The sequence below is a fragment of the Taudactylus pleione genome, unplaced genomic scaffold (genome assembly GCF_031769625.1).
Source record: "Taudactylus pleione unplaced genomic scaffold, aTauple2 ptg000095l, whole genome shotgun sequence".
Taxonomy (NCBI): Eukaryota; Metazoa; Chordata; class Amphibia; order Anura; family Myobatrachidae; genus Taudactylus; species Taudactylus pleione.
The window spans coordinates 7519245-7543881 of record NW_028284497.1 but is presented as its reverse complement, the minus strand read 5'-3'; the positions used below and the strand labels follow the sequence as shown (position 1 = coordinate 7543881).

The 24637-nt window shown below is 45.9% G+C and overlaps 1 protein-coding gene across 4 annotated transcripts in view; it reads left to right on the top strand.

Annotated features, from left to right (window-relative positions):
• The window catches only part of RAB2B (RAB2B, member RAS oncogene family), a 59892-nt gene that overhangs the window by 29589 nt on the left and 5666 nt on the right, over window positions 1-24637 (top strand). For all 4 annotated transcript variants that reach the window (XM_088469950.1, XM_088469947.1, XM_088469949.1 and 1 more), the window contains 3 exons: window positions 4870-4952; window positions 7714-7806; window positions 23566-23677. In XM_088469950.1, coding sequence (XP_088326076.1) covers window positions 4870-4952; window positions 7714-7806; window positions 23566-23677 — 288 coding nt within the window. The remainder of the gene's footprint in view (window positions 1-4869; window positions 4953-7713; window positions 7807-23565; window positions 23678-24637) is intronic.

Below are 24637 nucleotides of genomic sequence, written 5' to 3'. Positions count from 1 at the left end.
GGACTGTGCACTTTGGTGGAGTGGTGACCCAGAGAGAAACATATAGAAACCGTTGTAATTCCTACACCGTTCACCTGATTTGGATGTAAATACCCTCAAATTAAATCTGAAAGTCTGCAGTTAAAGCACATCTTGTTTGTTTCATTTCAAAGCCTTTGTGGTGGTGAATAGAGGCCAAAATATGAAAATTCTGTCAATGTCCCAATATTTATGCACCTGAATTGGACAAAATTGTGACTACCTTGACAGCATCCAAGATGGTGTTCTTGCTTTCTGCATATAGGCCCTGATTCAGAGCCGGACGCTCTGACCAGAGCGCTCGCTCTGAATCAGGGCCCACCTCCATTAATATGGAGCGTCCTCCTGGATGCTCGTATAGCTGTGGGTCACCACCCACAGCATATACGAGCGTGCAGGATGATGGTCGCGATGGTCTTGACCATCGCGACCATCGAAACTACGGGCAAAAGCCTGCGGTTGAGTTTTTCAACCGCAAGGCCAGGAGTGATTTTGGCTCTATCAGTGCCAAAATCACTCCCACTGACATCACTAGTGATGTCAGTGGGGCCGGCTTGAGACGGTAGGCGTTCCCTTGGGAACGCCTCCGTCTGGCAGGCACGCCCTCGGCACGCCCACCAAAGGGGGCGTGCTGTCAGTCAACATCGACAGCACGCCCCCTTTGATGAGACACTCCGAGCGAAGGAAAGTCCTTCGCTCGTCGCGTCTCACGCATGCGCACGACGGAGCTCCCTCCGTCGTGCGCATGCGCAGTGCGGACCATCGACCCACTTGCGAGCGGACAGCCGCTCGCGAGTGGGTCTGAATGAGGGCCATAATGCGAAGCCTCGGATGTCATCATTTCATCCTCAAGGAAAAGCTAAAGGACAATCCTTTCCAAGGCATCAGGCATCCACTAAGGACTCCAAGCCTAGGACCAAACAGACCTGGGCTACTAGACCTCCATCTAATAAACCTGCAGTCAAGCCTTCAGCCTGATGGGGTGGGCTTCTACCTGGGGGCTCCTAGGGTGGGAGGCCGACTTCTTCAATTCGCCCAATTCTGGTGTCAGACCACATCAGACGCCTGGGTAAGAGAAGTGGCCACCCATGGATATGCCCTCTCCTTTCTGAGACGACCCCCCAGCAGTTAATTTGCGCAGGACCTCCATCGGACCCAAGCAAGGCCCTGCTGCTACAAAAGGCCATTCAGTCCTTACTGCTCTCAGGAGTAATAATTCCAGTCCCCTTCTCACAGCGAGGGAAGGGCTATTATTCTACCCTTTTGTTAGTTCAGAAGGCCAACGGGTCTCATCGGCCTATCCTCATTCTCAAGAACCGGTTTATCAGGGTACCCAGGTTTTCTTAAGGAAACCTTCCACTCTATTGTCCTGGCTATAGAGCCTGAGGACTTTATGGTGTTTCTGGACATTCAGGACGCTTACCTACATGTACCTATAGCGATTTCTTATCAACAATATCTCCGGTTTGCTATACTACAGCAACATTACCAATTTCAAGCTCTGCCTTTTGGCCTTTCTACGGCTCCTCTGGTCTTTACCAAGATCATGGCAGTTACGGCGGCCTATCTTTGTCGTCAAGGGATCAGACTGCTCCCGTACTTAAACGATGTTGGCCAGCTCCCCAGAAATCCTTCCCCGCTATCTACAGGTAACCATTGCCTTTCTACAAACGGGATGCAATCGGGAAACCGGTTGTCTTACTCCCGACAGCCGGCTTCCCGACTGCTTTATCCCGGTATCCCGGCGTCTAGATGTAGACGCCGCTCAATACCCCGGGTGCCGCGATCGGACAGCCGTGGGGGGGGGCGATGGTTAGGTTTAGGGCACCCGGGGGGGACTTAGGGTTAGGCACCCCCCTGGAGGGTTAGGCTAGGGGGAGGGAGGATTAGGGTTAGGCACCCCCCCGGGGGACTTAGGTTTAGGCAGCGGGGAGGGGGTGGTTAGGGTTAGGTACTCGGGGGGGGGGGGGGGGGGGGGGGTTAGGGTTAGGCACCCCTAAGGAGGGTTAGGGTTAAGGGTTTTTTAGTTTTTACTTACCTTAGGGACAATCGGGATTTCCAGCGCTGTCTAGCTTCCACTGCCGGGATCTCTGCTTCTGTCGGCCTGCCGCTGCCGGGAATCGAACTGCCGGCCAGAGGGCCGGCGGTATTTCATACCGATTCCCTACAAATGCATGGTTTGCTGATCAGCAGGAAAATGTCTTCCTTCACACCTTCTCAAAGAATGGTACATCTGGGAGCCCTCCTGGACTCTCAGTTTCAGAGAATCTTCCTAACAGCAGACAAAATCTCGGTATTGCAGCATCGGGTGCGCAAACTACTACACAGTCGCCAAGTGTCGATTCACTCTACAATGCAGACCTGGATCCATGGTGTCCACCTTCAACATGGTGGAGTTTACTCAGTTTCACTCCAGGCCCCTACAACACCTGATCCTCTCTAGGTGGAACGGGCTGCCCCATCTTCTCAGATCCCAGACGATGGGACTCTCCCCAGAGGTCCACCTGTCCCTAACTGGTGGCTGCAGACGTCCCACTTAAACAAGGGACGCCCCTTTGGGATCCTGGACTGGGCACTCCTAACCACTGACGCAAGCCTTCACGGGTGGGGCGCAGTAGCCGGCCATCACTCCTTCTAAGGACGCTGCACTCCATCCTAGGCGTTCTTGCCTATCCATGTCCTGGAACTCCGAGCCATCTACAGAGCTCTCACTCTGGCACAGGATATTCTTCAAGACAGGCCAGTACAAGTACAGTCCGACGGACTGATGTTATAACCTGGGCCGTGAGATTCCAGTCGGGGGACTGGGAGTTGAGGGAACTAGGTGGGGAGGCAGCAGATAAACACTAGAGGGTGTTGGTAGTGACTGATACAGGTAACACTGGAGAGTATCCGTAGCACACAGGAGAATATCGGTGGTGATTGATGCTAATAACACTGGAGAGTATCGGTAAGAATATCACTGGGGAATGTCCTGTATATTAACGGTGAGAGCCGATGTTGAATGTTCTGGAGAATATCGGTGAGAACCGATGTTTGTAAAATTGTAGAATTATCAATAGTGACTGATGGTGATTATACTGTAGATTTATTGGTAGAGTATCACTGAAGAAGGTCACTGGAGAATATCACGGAAGAATAACATTAGTGAATTGCACTGGTGATTATCACTAAAGAGAAACACTGTGGAATCACACTGAGGAATAGTACTGCAGACAATCACTGAAGAATGTCGCTGCAGAATGTCACTGGAGAATGTACGCAGAGTAGCACTGAAGTATAACACTGGAGATCAGGTAGCTGTCCATTGGAGGAGAGAGTTAGCTGATACAGACAACATGGCTGCGCCCATGACCTCCGCCGCGGGAACTCCGATATGGAGAATTGCGTGGAAGTCACCTGGGACCCCGATGAGAATACTTAGTGTGTCACCCATTGCTGCACCTGATGTCTTACCGAGCTGGCTAGTCAGGGGAAGCTTGTGCAGCGGTAAGTAACAGCCGATCCCAGGCTGAATCCTGACACCCGCATTCTCACATGGGCCAAATGTCATCTCCCAGCCATCTGCTCTGATGATCTACGTGGACCGTACTAGTTCCATCAGGAAATCGGACTCCCTCTTCATCTTATATGGATTCCATAAGAAGGGATGGCCCGCTAACAAACGGACTCTGGCCCTGATTCAGAGCCGGCCGCTCTGACAGAGCGCTCGCTCTGAATCAGGGCGTCTTTTTTTTTTTTTTATGGAGCGGCCTCCACTCGCATCAAACAGAGCCGAAAGCCCTGGGAACGCCGCCGTCTGGGCAGCCACCCCCCCGACCTGCCCACCAAAGGGTGCGTGCTGTCACTCAACATCGACAGCACGCCCCCTTTGGTGCGAGACCCGGAGCAACGGATTGCTCGTCGCTATCCTGGTCTCACACATGCGCACAACGGAGCCAGCTCTGGGCCACCATCGACCCGGTTGCGAGCGCTCAGCGCTTGCGACCGGGTCTGAATCAGGTCCTCTGGCCAGATGGCTTCACATGACTATCTCACAGGCTTACACACAGAAGGGCCTTTCTGTGCCGGGTACAGTATCTGCTCATTCTACTCTCTCTGTGGGTCCCTTGTGGGCAGCCCGGTGTGGTGCCTTTGCTGAACAGCTATGCAAGGCAGCCACGTGGTCTACTGTCCACAGTCTTTCTTAGTTTTTATGCCTTTTTGATACATTTGCCTCTCAGGATGCTTCCTTCGAGCGCCGGGTTCTCCTCTCCGCTCAGGAGCGTCCCCACCTTGAACAACTACTTTGGGACATCCCCATTGTCTGCCCTGTGGAGCCCTGAAGAAGAAAAGGAGAGTTTGGTAAAACTTACCCTTGTTAACGCTCTTTCCTCGAAGTTCATAGGGTCCACAGGGCACCCGCCCTGATGCACCTGTCTTCTATGGGTTTATATTCATGGTCACTTGTTTCCTTTTCTGTGTGAGTGTGAGAATCTTTAGTGTACCAGTCTTCATTCTCTCCTATCCTGCTCCTGCCTTGGGCTTGTTAACAAAACAGAGTTGCCCTCAGGCTGTGGGCGGGCTATAGGGGGAAGGACCAGAGCATTGTGGGATTGAAGAAGCTTTGCTGTTGGTGTCCGGTCCTCTAAGGACCACATACACCCCCATTGTCTGCCCTGTGAACCCTATTAACTTCGAAGAAAGAGAGTTAACAAGGGTAAGTTTTACCATAACTCTTTTCTCTAGTCTTTTTGCGTCATATACTGTATTGTTATTTTGCATTTTTGTCAACCGCATATACCGTATTTGTTGTTCTTATTAGTATTGAAGCTAGCTGACAACATTTCTGTCTAAATTTATTCTGCTCAGGCTGGACAGGAAAGTTTCCGCTCTATAACACGGTCTTATTACAGAGGGGCTGCAGGAGCGCTGCTTGTGTATGATATCACTAGGTGAGAGAAACCAAATTAAATTGGTCTTCTACCTGTCCACAATATTCAAGTCTATCTTTCTGTATCTGCTTCCTTAAACAGAAGGGTGTAGATTTACCAAGACAGCTGCCACTTCTCGGCGCGTTTCACCTGGAAATTTAAAACTTCCATAATATAGAAAGCAAAACACGTTTTAAACCCATCCTGGAACTTATTCTAATAGTAACTTTTACTGATATATATATATCTACCATCCTGCTTATTAATATATGTCAGCAAATAAATCAAACTGCTGTAAAATAATATATGCATTCCAGTTATTATTAGCATACTTGTGCTACTGACAGTAGCTTGGTAAACAGTGACTGTGTTCTGTTGTGAATAGTAGTGCATACATATTTACATAGCTGCAAGGAACCAGAACTAGACCTCCTACTGGAAACATGTCGTGTGAACCACTTTTGATTTCATTACAACATTTAGGACAGCTGATATGTGCCAGTGTGGAACAGAGCTAAGAGAACTCTTATTTGTGACATTTACAATGAAGACCAGTAACACTCAAAGGAGCTGATTCTGACGACTCTGTGCATGGGCACAAATGGAGAGTTTTTGCACATGTGCAGATAAGAATTTACGAGTATGTGCTTCCTATTCGGAGTCACATGCAACTCGACTGGATCTGTCTTTCCATGAAATACGGCATTTCAGGGAGTCAGCAATGTAAGCGCACAAAACCCTGACCTGTGGGAGTGATTAAAAGTTCCATACGGTTCGGAGCTGTGCGTAGGGAGAAGGGAACCCAGTTTCTGACTGATCTCATGAACCTAGCATGGGGCTGGTGCATGTGCTGATACTAATGATGACGGTTGCCGTGGTTAGTGTAAAATCAATGGGCGTCACGAATTTCTGCTTGCAGGCACACAAAACCGGCATTGGCCCTACATATTCTTATATTAACATAAGATAGCAAATCCGGATTCCACGGCTTCCTGCACCTACAGCCGTATTGCATGAGACTCAGAATCAACCCCAAAGTGTCTCATTTAGTACAAAGTATAACAAAGAGATCCAAATTGGTATTCAGGTTACTAGCAGGGCATACAAGATCACCTGCTCTGAATACAAAGATAAATAATGGATGTACCACTTTAACTGTGTATCTTTTCTCCTGCTATCAAATGTAGACTTACTAGGAATTTATTCAGACAAGCAATTTGAGAGGATTATCTCATGCTCAAAAGGCCATCCCTAAAATACTTCAGGTGCCTGCATCATTGATCCTGATTTTTGCTGTTTTCATGTTGACGATGGGCCACTAAAAATACAGAGAATCATGCATAATGTATTTTCTAGTGTTTTTGGTGAGGCCCACAGACAACGAACAGACAGCTGATATGTGGCAATACAGGGCTCAATGATCACAATGTCTGCATTATCTTAAGAATGGTTTTCTCTGATCACATTTCTTAATTTATCTGAATGAGCGATAAACATTAAATTACTCACTTGGTAAGCAAATATACATTGTCAAAGTGTGACTATTGTTTTATAAATGGTCTTGAATATTACAATTTTTATTGAACTTTCATTCTCTCTTTTATGCTTTTTCTGTTCTCTCTACAGGTATGTGCATAGAGGTGGGGGAGGCAGAAGCTCATCAAGAATCCATGTAAAGTAATGCATTAGTGTGTATATAATAGAATTGATGAATGCTGATATAAATTAGGTCACCACATAGGCATACGCATGCTCATTTGACCTTACCTGTATGCACTTGCTGCTGAGCTTTATTCAAAAGTAAAATACACAATCCATCACAAGAGGCTGCACTATTGAGGAACTCCAAGAATCTGCCAAAAACGTAGGTATTCCCTAAGTATTCCCTACTCCTAGTAGGGAATACCTAAGTGCTCGGCTGAACAGTTTCACCTTCTTTAATCAATTGGGAGGAGACCTTTATGTCCAATATTTACAGCAGAACTCACTACTGCGGTTCAGTTCCATATTCCATTCTAGGCCTCACAACCTCCAACTCCTAGCGCATCCCTCATCTAAAGGCAAGTCCTGTCGTTCTCCGCTACCGGACTAGCTTACCTTGCTGCGGGTCCCTGTCTGACGGATTCAAAGTCGCTGTCAGTGGCTGCTCTGGTGACTCCTCACTACTGATCCCCTGGCATTGGACTTGCTCTCATTAGCAGCAGGTGTGACCGGGGCAAATGCTCTTCAGTCCTACAGCCTGTCAGTCCCAGCAAGGGCCCCTCCACCTATACTATCAGCAGGTATCACTGTTAGCTGCTCCCATATCAAAGCATTGCCACTCTTCAAAGCATTGTCACTCTTACAGCCCTTAAGGAATACTGAGAAACAGAGGGGTAGAAGACACACCGAAGAGCAGGAGATGGAGATGGTGGAAAAGAGCAAGTCGGAAGGGGTGAAGAGAGAGAGGAGGCAAGGAAGGACAGTGTCAGGGGAAAAAGAGAAATAGACAGTAGAGGGAGGAGAATGATGGAGTAAAAGGGGGAGAGAGATGAGGAAGAAAGAGAGGGGGATGTTAAATAGAGAAAGACAGGAGGAGATTGAGAAAAAAAACAAGGCATGAATGTGTGGAAGGAAGTATAATCCCTGCAGGTTCTAAAAATCCATGTGTACATATATCCTAAATATGGCCAATGACACATGAACAACTTTCTTGCTGGGCTTCTCTAAATATTTACATTGCTTGACATTTTTGCTAATGGCCTTTCTGACAATAAAACCATTGATTTAATTAAAATTTCAGACGAGAGACATTTAGTCATCTTACCTCTTGGTTAGAAGATGCTCGACAGCACTCCAGTAGTAATATGGTCATCATATTGATTGGAAACAAAAGGTGAGAGTTTTATTCTTCTTCATGTCTCAATGTTATTTCAAGTATCTAATGCAGGCATGTGGAGAAATATTGAAATATTTGGGCCTTGCGAGTTGTCATGTCAATATGTGAGTTATAAATCTGTCCCACACTAATCTATAGAATGTTATTTCCACTATGACTGACGGGAACTGTATATAGATTAATTGATTTTTGTTTGCACATATGAATAGGAAGTCTCATTAGCATGTTAATTCACTCAGGACGCGAGGTGAGCCTGTGTTGTCATTAGAATGCATAACTCTGAGCACATCCTGGAATCAGGGTGGCCCAGTATTATAAGGGCACAGTCATGCCCTTATATTACGGCTGAATCTAAAAAACTGAATTCTCCCATAGAGAATTCCGGAGGGGGGAGAATGGTGTTTAAGGGACTACACCTCAAAGCTATTGGAGGTACCGAGCTGAAATTTGGCATGGACAGGTAGAACTGTCGCTCAGTGCTGCATGCCAAATTTCAGGGCAAAAACTTGAGGATTTGGGAGTAATCTAAAGTTCCAACTGTCAGTTTTTTCTGACACTCTCAATTAGAATCACTTTTCTGCTGTTCTCTATGGGGGATTTTTCGGAAGGCATAACTCAGGGTAGGGGGCGAATTTAGACTTGGGGTTTGTTTTATTAGGTAGCTATTGTTCCAGGGTAGCTGCTTTTGGGGATCAGGTAAATTAGAGAGTTACAGTTTTTAATCGGTTACCTCACAAATCCACCAGTATAGAGGTAGGAAGTTTCAACTTGTTGCACAGCCTCAGTTGGTGCCTTCAGCAGGTGTACGCACTGTGGCTTCACTTGGGTGCACCAAGATGGCTGGCCAGTGCGGGCGGTGGGAACTGGGGGGGGGGGGGGGGTAGGGGTAGCTGGCATTGGCGGCGCGACCCGGTGGCAGACAGATGCAGGCTCGGATCAGGGATATCCATGATGCCTGCAAGTGCGGCTCTGGTGGTTTATGTAGGCGACAGTGGTTGCGTTGTCTAACTGTACCATGACCGGATGACCCTGGAGTAGAGACTGCACCATGTAAAGCGCTGAAGACTTACGTCGGTGGTAAGGAGGACCCAAAAAGGACGACCCTTGTCTAGGTGGGATCGGTGGAGCCACCACAGGAGAGAGATAACCCTCCCAAGGGAGAATAAGCATCTGCGCCTTGAGGTGTAGATGATTTATTCCATCGTGCTAGGATGAGTGGAACTGTGCCTACTCCACCATGTCAAAGTTGGAGACAAGAGACCCCAGGATCTGCATACAGGACTGGATTGACAGCTGACAGTGGCTCAGAAATGTGCGAATCCTGGACCGCAGGACCAGTATCTTGTCTGCAGGAAGAAAGACCAGCTGAGCCTTGGAATCCAGTAAAGCCCCTAAAGCTGGTCATACATCAGACCAACTTTCCTCCAACCATCCAACTAGTTGGCTGGTTGGAATGAAAATCTGGTAATGGATTGGAACAAATGACAATCAGCCATTGGCTCCCGAAAGCAGGAAAACAGATAGAAACAGTCCTTCAGACAAGTTCGTTAAATCTGTTTTATTTAACCAACTTGTCTGAACAACAATTTTTTTTTTGTCTGTTTTCGTGTTTGGGAGCAAATGGCTGATTATTTGCTCCCATACATTACCAGATTTTCATTCCAACCAGCCAACTAGTTCGATGGTTGGAGGAAAGTTGGTCTAATGTATTGCCAGCTTTAGTGTAGCACCTCTTGATCCAGAAGATCAAAAAGAGCTGGAGAGGTGGCAACATAGTGAATACCTTGAAAAAAGTAGAAACAAAGTGGATCTATGAACTAAAGACTTTACAACCAAATGGACTCAATATAGATATTGAATTAAATGGGTTTATTTTTTTAAACACATTTTTATATATATTTTATACTACATAACCAATTTATTTAGTATAATTAGTGGCACCTTGTATGTTTTTGTTATGTTTTAAAACAACCACCAACAAATGTCTACTAAGGCTGAATGCCTGAGCACATGGATACCGCTCTTTTTAATTACTTCCGGTCGTTATTTCTGGACGTTTATTAACCAATTTTAATAAAGTATATAAAGACAGTTATGGTAGTCATATTGCCATCCTTGGTAAAGTGCATATAGCACGAAACTTGGTGGAGCCCCAGGAAATAGCAGAGATGCTGACCGCAAGGCCGCTTACATTGTCCGCCGCGACCCGACTGACGTCATCACCCACGGATGGTTTCGTCTAGACTCCAGGAGCGCAAGCCGAGGCCAGGCTCAAGCCCACTGTGTCCATGAGAGACTTGTTTCCGGAGAGCGAGAAGATCGTTCAGTTCGGCAGGACTGACACCAGAGCAAGACAGGGTAAGATAGGGGCAGTTAGGGATTAACAACATCACGGGGAAGTGCTATAACATCGGGATCCACCACTATTTCTCCAAGGGACCTATAAACAATTGTTTAGCAATAAATAATTTTTTACAGGTGCCACTTAATTTTAACACTTTGTAGTGCTCATTTGCCGTTCTGAATCTTTTGAGACGGTGTCAAGGTGGATTTCCGTCAAATGACTCTCTACCCATGTGACTGCAGAAGCTCCACCGGTAGATGGATGTGGTCCCTTAGAACATGCGAAGACTGGGCCAGGAGAAGAAGGTGTCACAATCTTGTGAAAGTGATCCTCTGTGGAGGACGGTGAGCCGGGGGGTTCAGGTGACTATCGGAGTGACTGTGGCTAGGTCTCCTATTTGCAGCCAAACCCAGGTTTGGCTAGACCTGCCCAGAGGCGCGGAGTCTAACTCACTTGGTGGTTTTCTCCAGTGACCCCTCCAATTGGGATTTGGTTTTCCGCTGCACCAAGTGAGCAGGTCGCACCCCTCTGGACAGGTACCTTGGAATGGCAGAAGACCGGAAACTATATTACGTTAAGTTATTGCTAGAACACTGGAGATACACTGGAACACAATTAGAAATCCTGATCACCGGCTTGCATGAGATTACTGAGAATGTACTAAGAATCACTAAGAAATCCAGGAGCTGACTAGCTCAGCAGCTCAGGGAGATGTGGACACAGGCAGGTACTGGAGTTTGCTAAATATGTAAGAAAACACAAACATATACTGGGGATTGCACATACAAGAGTAGAGTGGACTCAAGTAATATATTGGGAATGCTAGAAATGTGGTACTGGACAAAGGCCAAATACTGGGAGAGCTAGAAATGCTGGTACTGGGCAAAGGCAAAATACTGGGAATAATTATATATGCAGGTGCAGATTGCACAGACAAGACATATAGAGAAGAAAGGCATACATAGGGAGAGTGCAAACTGCAAGTGCAGATTTGCACTGACAAGACACAGAGCAGATTGACACAGACATGTGCTGGGGGGTCCAGCTGTGAGCTAATTAATACCAGCAGGTAATCTGACACTTCAGTGATACAGGGTAATAGCCACAGGAAAGCTGCAATAGAATTAGCAGCACATATACAAAGACACACAGGGAAGGGACATGAAACACTGAAGTACTGTGAGAAAGCTAAAGTCTCAGAGTAAGGTTTAGCATGGAAGCTAATACAGGAAACTGGGAAACTGTGAGCAGGCTGAAGCAACACGCTGAAGGATTTAGCAGAGAGCAACAGTGGGAGTAACACAGGCACTTGGAATAACGAAGTTGAACAGCATCTTCCTGAAGTTCTGGGGGCGGATTTATACCCAGGGGTAGCAGATTATAAGGGCACAGCGTCAGCTGACTGAGATCATGCTACCACTGGTTAGGAGGACTGTCACATGAGAGGAACTGTCATGGCGGCGCCCATGATGGGAACTCCGATCCCCAAAACACACAGCCAACCATGGAAGTCCGCAAAAGCACCTAAGGTAGAATACTCAGCATCTCACCCCTCACTGCACCAGGCGTCTGACCACAAGGAAGTCAGGGGAAGCCGGCACGGAGGTAAGAGATAGCCGATCCTAGGCTGAACCCTGACAGAAGGTCATCCAGATAGGGCGGGATATGGTCTCCCCTGCGTCGACTGTGCGACCACCATGACTTTCGTGAAAACACAAGGAGCTGTGGATAGCTCAAAAGGCAATGTCTGAAACTAGTAATGTTCCCCTTTCATCACAAATCTGAAGAAGCACTGGTGGCTGACTTGGATAAGAATATGTAACTAGGCATCCTGGATGTCTAATGATGCCATAAAATCCCTGGTTCCAAAGCCAGAATAATGTAGCAAACTCCATGCGGAACCTGGGAGTCCACAGGAACCTGTTCAACACCTTACGATTGAGGATGGGCCGAAACAAGACGTTCAGCTTCTGGACCAGGAATAGGTTTGCATAGAAACACGTACTTCTCTGAGATGGGAGGATTGGGATGATGACCCTGGAGGCCTCAAGAGCTCCTGCCTTTCCTGGGCATGCTGGAAGGCCGGTGGATAAGAACCGGGTTGGAGTATGCCTCAGATAATTCAGAGCAGCCCTGAGAAATGACGCCTCTGACTCGGGCATCTGTTTTGTCACCATCCAAAGCTTGAAGAAAAGCAGAAGCTGGCCTCCCACACTGAGGTCCCCTAGATGGGCCGCCCCATCTTGTGACAAGCTTGGCTGCAGGGTGTCTGGTTGAAGAACCCTGGTTTCTGGAAAAATACTGGTCTTTTCTTGCAGGCAAAAGGAACGAAAATTAGATGTTCTGGACTAAGGAGGTGGCGCAGAAGGAAGGAACACCGTCATTGGACACTGCTATTTTACTATTTTGTCCAATTCCGGGCCAAAGAGTACCTCCTCTGAATATAGAAGCGCATTGAAAGCCTTCTAGAGTCCATGTCAGCGTGCCAGGAGTGTAGCATGAGAATTCTCCTGGCCGCTACAGCAGACGCCAGGACCTTAGAGGTTAAGACCACTGTGTTAATGGCAACCTATCCCAGGTATTAGGCTGCCTCCCGAATGTGCCCCACAATAGACAATAACTCTTTTCTGTGTGTACCAGAATTGAGACCGCCGTCTAGAGCATCCACCCAGCGTCCAATAGCCTTAGCTACCCAAGCAGACGCGAGGACTGGATGAGCTATAGCACTTGCATTAGTATAGATTGTCAGCTCTCCAGCTTACTGTCCGTTGGATCTTGAGCATATTGGGAATAGGGAGGATAGAAGTTCTAATAAGTCGGGCAAAATGGGCATCAACCAGAGGGGAGAAATCCCACTTGGCCCTATCCGCAGCCAGTAGCTGATAAAATAAAGTAATACGTTTAGATACCTGGAAGTGCCTATTAGTCCAGGGGGTAAATTTACTAAAGTGAGAGTTTTTAGAAGTGAGTTTTAGAAGAGATGTTGCCCATAGCAACCAATCAGATTCTACTTAACATTTAACTAGCATCTTCTAGAAGATAATAGCTAGAATCTGATTGGTTGCTATGGGCAACATCTCTTCTAAAACTCACTTCTAAAAACTCTCACTTTAGTAAATTTACCCCCAGGCCGCAGAAGAAGTAAACTCAGTTGTCTCCTTTTTCTGGTGCTTGATTACCAGGGCCTTGGACTTAGGATTCTGCTCAGGATCCTTCATCATTTCACTGTCCTGATCAGTGCCTCTACATCTACCTGAGACATAGAATCCTCCAGCACCAAGGAAGTCTCAACGCGTGGTCTGACGAAAACTGAGTCTGAACCTTCCACCGATAGTGGCATAGAGCTCTCCCGTCTGATAGGCCTGTACCAGGAAGTAGTGTTCCTGTCCAACATTTGCTGGAAAGATGCGGACACCTGCAGCAGCCCCTGTACTGTTTGTGTAACAGATTGCATCCATGTTGGCTCTAAAGCCAGTAGCTGTGGAATCTGAGCTGGAATAATGTTAGCAACCGGGATAGTACCCGTAGCTAAACTAGAAGGGGGAGCTGCAAGCTGATTAATGAAGACATTACCTTTGTCAGCGTTGAAGCACAATTTGGTTCCTGACTAGATACCACGGCTGAAGCAATACACAAAGACCATCATGGTCCGGGTCCTGAGGAGAAATTTTGTTAACAATTTTGTTAACAATTGCGCAGCACGGGAGCACCCACCTCCTTGAGAGTCCTGTTTTTGGAAGACATTGTATAGGTTGAGTCTCCCATATCCAAATTTTCCAAAATACGGAATATTCCGATATATATCAGATACTGAGCACGACTGAGATAGTGGGATGTAGTTATGAGACCGATGGCCGCCGGTCTCAATCCTGACAACGTATTCCCGGCAAAGGGATTTAACATAGGCGTCGAAATACCGAGCCGATGTTAATCCCGGTGCCGAGGACGCAGGACCGATCGTCCTCTCTGCCGGGTAAGTATACACTTTGCCCGAAGATGGGGGGGGTTAGGTTTAGGGACCCCCGGGGGCACTTAGGGTTAGGCACCCCCCCCGGAAGGTTAGGGTTCGGCACTTTGGGGTTAGACAGCCCCCCGGGAGGGTTAGGTTTGGGGTGCGAGGAGGGGGGGGTTAGGTTTAGGCACCCATGGGGGGGGGTTAGGGTTAGGCACCCCTAAGGGATGGTTAGGGGGGGGCGAGAGGGGAGGGTTAGGGTACTTACCTCGAGGTGTCGGGATTCCGAACCGCTGGCATGCCGCTGTCTGTATTTGATCCGGTGGCTAAACAGCCATCGGCATTACATACCGATTCCGAGATAGTGACACCTTTGCTTTCTAATGGTTCAATGTACACAAACTTTGTTTGATGCACAAAATTATTAAAAATATAGTATAAAATTATCCTCTGGCTCTGTGTATAAGGTGTATATGAAACATCAATGAATTTCATGTATGTGCACAAACTTTAGTTTGATGCAAAAAATTATTAAAAATATTGTATAAAATGACCTTCAGGCTCTGGGTATAAGGTGTATATGAGACATAAATGCATTTAGATTTGGGTCTCATCCTCAAGATATTAGACATAATGGTATGCACATATTCCAAAATACGGAAGAATCTGATATCCAAAACACTTCTGGTCCTAAGCATTTTGGATATGGTATACTCAACCTGTAATGCAAACCAAGAATGTCTCCATACACAAAACCTGAAATAGTGGTGTGTATGTCATGGGAGCGCAAAGAGTGGTAAGTGACACTAATATACAATAAGTGTGCAGCAATATATTTAAATACAAATGTATATACAATCAGAGCAGAAGCACTGACTGACCTGGGGTGTTCCTAAGGTGACCGGTATTCAATAGCAGAGCACACAAGCAGAAAGTACTGTATAACTCACATGTACACAGAACCACTCCTTGCACAGAAAAACAGTGGGCAGTTACTGTTTAGCAGTCCAGCCTTAACAGCGGGAAGGCGATATAAGCATAACCTGACCCCCTAGGAGCGAGGTATATGGTGAGACAGGAGCCCAAGCTTTTCTCCTGGTGCTGTTCTGTGGCAGGCAATGCTGTAAAATGGCCGCCCAGCGTCTTAGAGGAGGTGGAGAGATGGGAGGAATGTACCTGAGGTGGGCTATCTGCATGAGGAAGCGTACTCGGATGGAGGAGGGGCCAACAGGAGAAGACTGACTCCCCGTCTGTTCAGGACCACAGGGCAAATGGCCATCACTGCTGCTGCAGCAGTGTCCTGTTCCTTATGTGTCCTGGTAGTCTAGTGGGTGGAGCGGAGAGGACCGGAGCCCCCACTACCAGCACTGCCATTGGTCTCCAACACTGGTGGTGAAAGCGGTGAGTACACAGTTCCCTGCAAGCAGGGAGACACTCTTACCTGTCCCCTCTTGTGCATCCGGCTGCGGCTCCGGGAGATGTCCCCCCTGTGTAATGGAGTCTGCAGCCGAAGTCACTGACCCAGTCGCTAGTGCTGCAGCTACCGGCGCTAGTGTCATTGGAGCTGCACTGAGGAGTTCTGCCTTTCCCTGCCCACTCTGTTAAAAATAAAAGAAATGCCGGCACCAAACTAAAACTGGCTGCCGGTGACTGGGGGTGGGGTATATTGGAGAGGGAGTCTGGGCTGATAGGAAATACATTTTAACTATTTGGTGCCCAGACTCTCCTCTCCAGACTATACCCATTGTCATTCCTGTGAGTAGAAATTTATATTTCTATAAAAACTGGAAGCGTACATAATCATATCCGAATATATGAAGTCGATACGCAGGTGCTGTGCGATTTGGAAATCACTCAGAAGTATAGGTTCAGAGAAAAGAGGGATCTAACCTCTCACACATCAAAAAGCATCATATTTACACTCATTGCAGGTAAATTAACAGAGATTAATGGGAGCAGATGCGATAATCATCTGATAAGAGGGATAAGCACCCTTTGTTCTGGGTTCAGACTTTGGGGTTCAATCTGATTGAGAGACATCCATCATTTCTGCTGTGCCCCCAGCACAGATTAGCTGTGTAAATTCTGTAAGTTTATTTCCTATTTAATTTTAATTGCAACACATGTATGTACTGTTTTTCTTTGTAACAATTCTGTAATTAAGCATTGAACTATTTGTAAATAAAGTATTCTTCATTATTGTAATTCATATATGCTCCGGAACCCAGTCTTTGAGGAGGCTAATAGAAATAGACAGCTAAGGTTACGCTATAACTGTTATTAATTGCTAGAAACCAGGGGATAGACCAGCTAACTGCGTAGTAGTCTGTGTCACTGAGCCTGCAATATTGTGATATAGAGTTAGGGGATCGGTGGCCACTTTGAGTAATTACCATCGGTGGTGGCAGTAAAAGAAGTGTGGTACCATCTAGGTATTCAAATTATGGCGCTCTGGCCATAGTCAGAGTGCAATCCATCAGGGATACTTATTAAGGTCCCTGACCATGCACATTAAGGGTCTGATGCAGAGTTGAATGAATAACCGTTTGCTAAGCACATATTGTGTGTGTTTGCGCTGTGTATGGTCTGGAACAGAGTTGTACACATTTCAGTTGCATCTCAACTTGTGACTAAGGATTTTACCTGGGCTGTAGTGGGGCGTTCTCACACAGGCAGTGTTCAGTGACTGTCGTGTCAACAGAATTGCAACGGGATGCTGAGTTGTCCGGAAGCATAAAAACAACTGTATTCAGGTGTATCTTATGCTCCAAAGATAGGGCAGGTGCAAGTGCACATTGATGATGGCTGTGAGACCAATGTAGTGGTCCTTCCAAAGAGATGCGTTCAGGCGAATATGTGCATATAGTTCCGTTTACGCAATGCGGGAACAATTACTGCTGACTTGTATGTGACTCTGCATTAGCCCCTAAGTGAAGCAGTATATAATGGTCTTTGGCAGCTTTGTGGCACATCAGGAGCTTCTTGTAGTAGGTGAGAAGGTAACATTTAACCTGTAACTCCAGATAGCTAATTTCTGCCTTCTTTTCTGTGCCAGTCTATTCTGATGAGGAGATAACTGCTTATGCAGCAGCTTATAGATCAGTGATTTTCAACCTTTTAAAGCCGGAAGCACACCGAACAAGATTTTAAAATTGCTAAGGCACACAATCAGTCCCACACAGAAAAAAAAACACACACAATGGCACCCACGGGAAAAAACACTCACAAAATGGCCCCACAAAGGGAAAAAGAACAGACATTGGCCCCCACAGAAAAAATATAAACCAAAATGGGTCATACAGGAAAAAAAACAATGGCAGAAAAAAAAAAAAAATAACCTGCTGAGAAGGCTCACTGTCGTTCCTGTCCTGTCCCTCATCGGCTGGGGTTGCATAGTCACACTCAGTGCAAAGCTGGGAGCAGTGTGCATGCAATGCGGCGTGTGTCACCTATGTCATGCCGCCGCATCTCCATAGGTCACGGTCCGGGCGCCTCCCAGAAGAGCCCAGAACTGCCCGGGCCAGCAGTACAAGTAAAGTCAGCTCTGAATTTGCTGACAACGTTTCACGGCACACTAGTGTACCACGGCACAGTGATCGCTTTTGGATCTTTATTTTTTCCAAAAAATTATTTAAACAGCTAAAACCACAAAATTTGTGCCTGTTTTTGTTCCTACAGTATTATTAACCTTAATAACAATCATTTCTAGGCATTTTTAAACACCTCACAGCTCACAATATTGATTTCACTATTTTTCACCAATATAGGCCAAAGGCTGCAGCGAGCTGGCTGGCTAAAGTAAGCAACAGAGCAGCAGCAGTTTAAAAAAAATATAGGACATCTATGAAACATTTCCACACAGCAGTGGCAGACAGGATGGCAGTTTAATAAACTATAATAATGTCAGTCGGCAATACCCCAAATTGTGCCAAATGTAAAGGAAAGAGGTGCAAGATGGAATTGTCCCTCCCACCCACTCTTATGTGGGATATTAAAAAGGACATGCACAGTTTAACAAACCAAGCACTTTAGCCACTAGGACTGACACTTTTGTGGCTGAACTCCTTGGTTTATTTGGGCCCCCACAAGACATTGGGTCAGAACCCGAACTGTTTCCCTGTTTAAAGATAAACTACACTTGCCAAGGTTCCGTTGTGGTCGCTGGAGTATCCTTCCGGGCTGCTGGCGTGTATCGCATGGAGTATACACAGAGTTAAAGTGATCCTCTATTCCTTGGGCGTCGTCTGCTTGCTGGGGTCTGTGATTACTTGGTTTTCTAAACCTGGTTCTGTCTGGGTCACATGCTTTAACACTTCCAATGGATTTCATGCATTTAGTATAAAAGTCTGTTACTAACTGAGCATTGTTGTCTGTGCAACGTTATCTTCAGGTTCTTCCTTGGACTCCTGCCAGATCCTCGCTGTACTTGATATATGCTGTGGACTCTCTTTGCCCAGTTCTGCTACAGACGCATGACGGCACTACAGATCCCAGCGCTGCTACTGAACTCTCTGCTGCAATACTAAACCTAACTCTGCTGGTAGTCTCCGCTGTACTACTAGCCTAGCTTTGCTGCCGTTTCATGGTCTCTTCATGTTTACCTTCAAATAACAGTTGTCAACTGCATCATAAAAGTTTCTTCACTCCGGACCTCTGCCGCATCTCAGGGCTCAACCCTGCACCTCTTGACACCGGACCTCCGTCACGTCTTGGGGCTCAACCCCATACCGAATCTTCACTACACTTCAGGGCTCAACCCTACACCTTTCCACACCGGTCCTCCATCACGTTTTGGGGCTCAACTCCAGCACCTCCTCATACCGGATCTCCTTTACACCTTGGGGCTCAACTCCATACCGGATTTTCAGTTACGTCTTGGGGCTCAACCCCGCACCACTTCATACCGGATCTTTGTCACGTCTTGGGGCTCAACCCCATACCGGCTCTTCGTCACCTCACGGAGTTCAACTCAGCACCTGTTAGTTGGTATGATATGAACTTTGCGCTAATAGAACTTTAGTTCTTGCGTGGCTATCCTGACACCTGCTTGTTGTGATAATCTGAACTTTGCTTTATGGAGACTTTATGCTTAAGTATCTAGAACTTTTAAGCACAGTCTTGTCTTTGAATAAATCTTGTTTACTTTTAACATTGCGTGCCGGTGCTATTTCATGAGAAGGTCATTCCTTTAACCCCCTCAGTTTGTACCACCTGTTAAGCCTATTTCTCCTTCAGAGTCTCAAGAGTCTGTAGCCGTGACACATTTTTTGGAAGGGCTGCCTTCAATTATTAAGGAGGAGGTTGATGATAGGGGTGTTGGTGGTGGAGATTGCATGTGCTGGTCCAAACTGCTGGTAGCTGATACTGGACTGCTTGTTATTAATTTACAAATTATAATTTTGTTACGTCATTTGCAGCGAGTTCATGCAATTTGTTTAACAGGGAGGAGGTGCCTAGATGGTTAATGTCCCTTCCTCTGCTAACTTTGGCTTTACAAATGGAACAGATGTCTTCATAACTGTTGTCAGAATTTAGATTAAAATAATTCCACACCCAAGACGTCGCTTTTCTAGCTTTCTTTTTAACATTAGCAAGAACTGCTGTCACTGGTGGCTGATTTACGCAAACCACATCCTTATCATCAACATCCACATTAGCGTCAGATAGGACACAAATTTCTCCCTCATCCTCCTTTTGCACTTTCTCCACACTATCATCCTCATTTTTTATTATTTCACCATCTAATACTAGCACAGCCATCATGGCGTCACTGAACCGCTGTGAAACTGGGTGACAGCTGTTATACTTACTTCCTCTATCAAAGGACTGTTTAATAGTCAATTGTTTTTTAAATTACTACTAGTAGTAGTCTTCTTGATCCCTTTCTTGGATGAAGATCTCCCCCAGCAGAAGCAACAGACGTAGCACTCAAGGATCCTTCGGAGGAATCACGGATAGGAGAGGGGTCAGTCATGCTTATGAAATTGGATGCAGGACTACTTCCAATCACGAATGAGGATGTTGATGATGATGCAGGTTTTAGTGGTGGAGATTGCAGGCGCTTGGATCCAGATAGAAGGGAGCAGCTAGGTGACACTGGACTGATTGTTGTTCGATTTTTTTTGTCCCCAAAGTTTTAGAATTTGAAATACCCTTTCCAATGTGATGAATGCGCTGCAAGTGACGTAACAGGGAGGAGGTTCCAAGATGGTTAAGGTCCTTACCTCTACTCACTGTTACTTGGCAATGGTTACAAATGGCTTGGCAATGGTTGTCCAGATTTGGGTGGAAATAACTCCACACATGAGAAGTGGATTTTTTGGTCCTTTGCCCAGGCATGACAACAATGGAATTTTTTCCCACCATGGACAACAACAACTGTTGCCTGATTTACAGTTTTTACACAAACATCCTCGCAATCAATATCCTCATCATCCTTGTTGTTATTGACAACTACATAAATATCCTCCTCGTGCAATTCCACAGAAGCATCCTCTATTTCTACATCAGAAGAAGGCACACAAATGATGAAAGTAGGATGCTCCTCAAGTACAGTAGTACTAGAAAGGTCAGGCTCACACATGGCAACAGCAGACACACTTGGACTTTCCTCTGGGATTTGTGATTTTTCAGAGCACACAGTTGGTTACGGTGTATTACTCTTCTTAACAATTTTTTTTTTTTTTGTACCTTTCCTACAAGCAGAGGGGCTTAAATTATTGTCACTAGAACCACCAGTCATAAATAATAAAGGCCAAGGCCGCCTCCTTTCCGTGCCTTTTCGTGTAGTGAATGGCATATTGCCAATTTTTTGTTTCTCTAAAGCTGACTTAGCTTTAAAAAAAATTTTATTTAACAGGGTAAAAGTTGATTTATTTTTTTATATCCTGACTTTTTGGCCTGACTTAAACCCTGGTACATCGGCCTTCATAGATGACGTTGACGGCCTTTGGATCGTCATCATGACTGCTGCCGACAGCTACAAGACTGGTATGTGGATCCTGCTATCCGGTCATGTCACTGTCCTCCATACTCACTACGCACACAACCACACGCAAAAAAATTTGTTGGTTTTATTTTTATTATCTTGGGCAGCAGCCCCTCGACAGACAGCAGCACAGCACCCCTGCGCACCTACGCTGATGACAGGTGTGGCTAACACGCAACACAAAAAAAATTGTTTATTTCAAAAAATTTTAACACGGGTGAACCCCTGAAAAGAAGCAGCAGCCCCTCAACAGACAGCAGCACAGCACCCCTGCACTGGTGAGATGACAAGTGTGGCTAACACTATTTTTTTTCTTTTTTTTCACACTGGGGGTGGGTGAAGAGCACCTCTGAAGGACAGAGCACCCCCTGGACAACACAGCACTACAGCCAGCCAGCCATTATGGACAGGACAAGTACAACAGCCAGCCCCTATGGACAGGACAACAACAGCCAGCTTGCCCCTATGGACAGGACAACGACAGACAGCCAGACCCTATGGACACGACAACAGCCAGCCAGCCCCTCTATAGAAGACAGCCAGCCAGCCCTTATGGACAAAAGTAGCCAGCCCCTATGCACAGCGTTAGCGTTCAGTTAACAATAATACAACACAACAGCACAGCTCCGAGCTCCCTCCCTCTTCACTCTCCACAGCCGGAATGAAAACTGGCGGCGAATCGCAGGACCTTTATAGAATCCAAAACCCGCGACAATCCGACAGTGGGATGATGAAGTTTTGCCTCATTTTCAGATCCGAGTCAGGCGGGAAAACCCGAGCCGATTTGTATCTGTCTCGGATCCCCAATTTGGGTGGTTTCGGTTCTCAGGGAACTGAACCTGCTCATCTCTAGACACAAGTATTGGTTTTCACAAAGTCTGCTGCTTCAGTTTTTATGATTCCAATTTGTGGAAGCTTGAAATCATTGTTCTTCCTCTATTAACCATGGTTATCTGAAAGGAAACACGTGCAGTCATCATTGCTTTGCACAAAAAGGGCTTCACAGGCAAGAGTATTGCTGCTAGTAAGATTGCACCTAAAATCAACCATTTATCAGATCAAGAAATTCAAGGAGAGAGGTTCAAAATAGTTGTGAAGAAGGCTTCAGAGCGCCCAAGAACGTCCGGCAAGCGCCAGGATCGTCTCCTAAAGTTGATTCAGCTGCGGGATCGGGGCACCACCAGTGCAGAGCTTGCTCGGGAATGGCAGCAGGCAGGTGTGAGTGCATCTTCACGCACAGTGAGGCGAAGACTTTTGTAGGATGGCCTGATGTCAAGAAGGGCAGCAAACATCAGGGACAGACTGATATTCTGCAAAAGGTACAGGGATTTGACTGCTGAAAACTGGGGTAAAATTATTTTCTCTGATGCATCCCCTTTCATATTGTTTGGGGCATATGGAAAAACACTTATCTGGAGAAGGAAAGGTGAGCGCTACCATCAGTCCTGTGTCATGCCAACAGTAAAGCATCCTGAGACCATTCATGTGTGGGGTTGCTTCTCAGCCAAGGGGAGTGGGCTCACTCACAATTTTTCCTAAGAACACCGCCATGAATAAAGAATGGTACCAAAACATCCTCCAAGAGCAACTTCTCCCAACCATCCAAGAACAGTTTGGTGACGAACAATGCCTTTTCCAGCATGATGGAGCACCTTGCCATAAGGCAAAAGTGATAACTAAGTGGCTCGGGGAACAAAACATCGAAATTTTGGGTCCATGGCCAGGAAACTCCCCAGACCTTAATCCCATTGAGAATTTATGGTCAATCCTCAAGAGGTGGGTGGACAAACAAAAACCCACAATTTCTGACAGACTCCAAGCATTGATTAGGCAAGAATGTGTCCCAGAAGTTGATTGACCGCATGCCAGGGCAAATTGCAGAGGTCTTGAAAAACAAGGGTCAACACTGCAAATATTGACTCTCTGCATAAACTTAATGTAATTGTCAGTAAAAACCTTTGACACTTATGAAATGCTTATAATTTTACTTCAGTGTACCATAGTAAAATCAGACAAAAAGATCTAAAAACACGGAAGCAGCAAACTTTGTTAAAACCAATACTTGGTGTCATTCTCAAAACTTTTGGTCATGGCTGTATTCACTTGCACCCACTTTACTTTGATTTTGTTCATTAATAACTTTCCATATCTTATTTGTAACAGTTAACAAATAGTAATGTACATATGCAAGATGCCTATAACATGATGAAGGCGAAAACCCAGCTGTGTTTACTGAGAACAAGGAATTGTAAAGTTTTCTCCATCCAGCACAGTTGTCTCCCTTCTCATTATATATCTGAAATATATTGGCTGTAACCATGTTTGTTTTTCAGAATCGTTGGGAGATATATACCATAAGACTCTTGCATTCTGATGAATTATCTGTTGTTGTATGGCACCTTTAGGATATCTGTCGCTGAGTTGTCATAAAGTCTGTGCTGTCCTTCGTATTCATTGTACTCATTTCCTCAGTGACCTTGAGGGCCGTAGAGATGTTTCAAGGGAGGAGGGAGAAGCATTTGCTCGTGAACACGGACTGATCTTTATGGAAACCTCTGCCAAAACTGCAGCCAATGTGGAGGAGGTAAGAACAAGACCTATTAATTATACAGTGCATCCAGAAACTATTCACAGTGCTTCACTTTCTCCACATTTTGTTATGTTACAGCCTTATTCCAAAATGGAATTTTTGTCCTCAAAATTCTACACACAATACCACATAATGACAACGTGTAAAAAGTTTTTTTTGTTTTTTTTAGATTTTTGCAAATTTAATAAAAAAACTAAGAAGAAAAACTAAGAAATCACATGTACATAAGTATTCACAGGCTTTGCCATGAAGCTCAAAATTGAGCTCAGGTGCATCCTGTTTCCACTGATCAATTAAGCTGCAGGAACATCTCAAGGATGGAGTCCAGCTGTGGTAGATTCATTTGATTGGACATGATTTTGAAAGGCATACACATGTCTATATAAGGTCCCACACTTGACAGTGTATTTCAGAGCACAAACCAAGAAGTCCAAGGAATTGTCTGTAGACCTCCGAGACAGGATTGTCTCGAGGTACAAATCTGGGGAAGGGTACAGAAAAATATCTGCTGTTTGAAGGTCCCAAAGAGCACAGTGGCCTCCATCATCCGTAAATGGAAGAAGTTCGGAACCACCAGGACTCTTCCTAGAGTTGGCGGGCTGTCTAAACTGAGTGATCAGGGGAGAAAGGCCCTAGTCAGGGAGGTGACCAAGAACCTGATGGTCACTCTGTCAGAGCTACAGCATTCCTCTGTGGAGAGAGGAGAACCTTCCAGAAGGACAACCATATCTGCAGCAATCCACCAATCAAGCCTGTATGGTAGAGTGGCCAGACGGCAGCCACTCCTTAGTAAAAAGCATATGGCAGTCCACCTGGAGTTTGCCAAAATGCACCTGAAGGAATTCTCTGGTCTGATGAGACAAAGATTGAACTCTTTAGCGTGAATGCCAGGCGTTATGTTTGGAGGAAACCAGACACTGCTCATCACCAGGCCAATGCCATCCCTACAGTGAA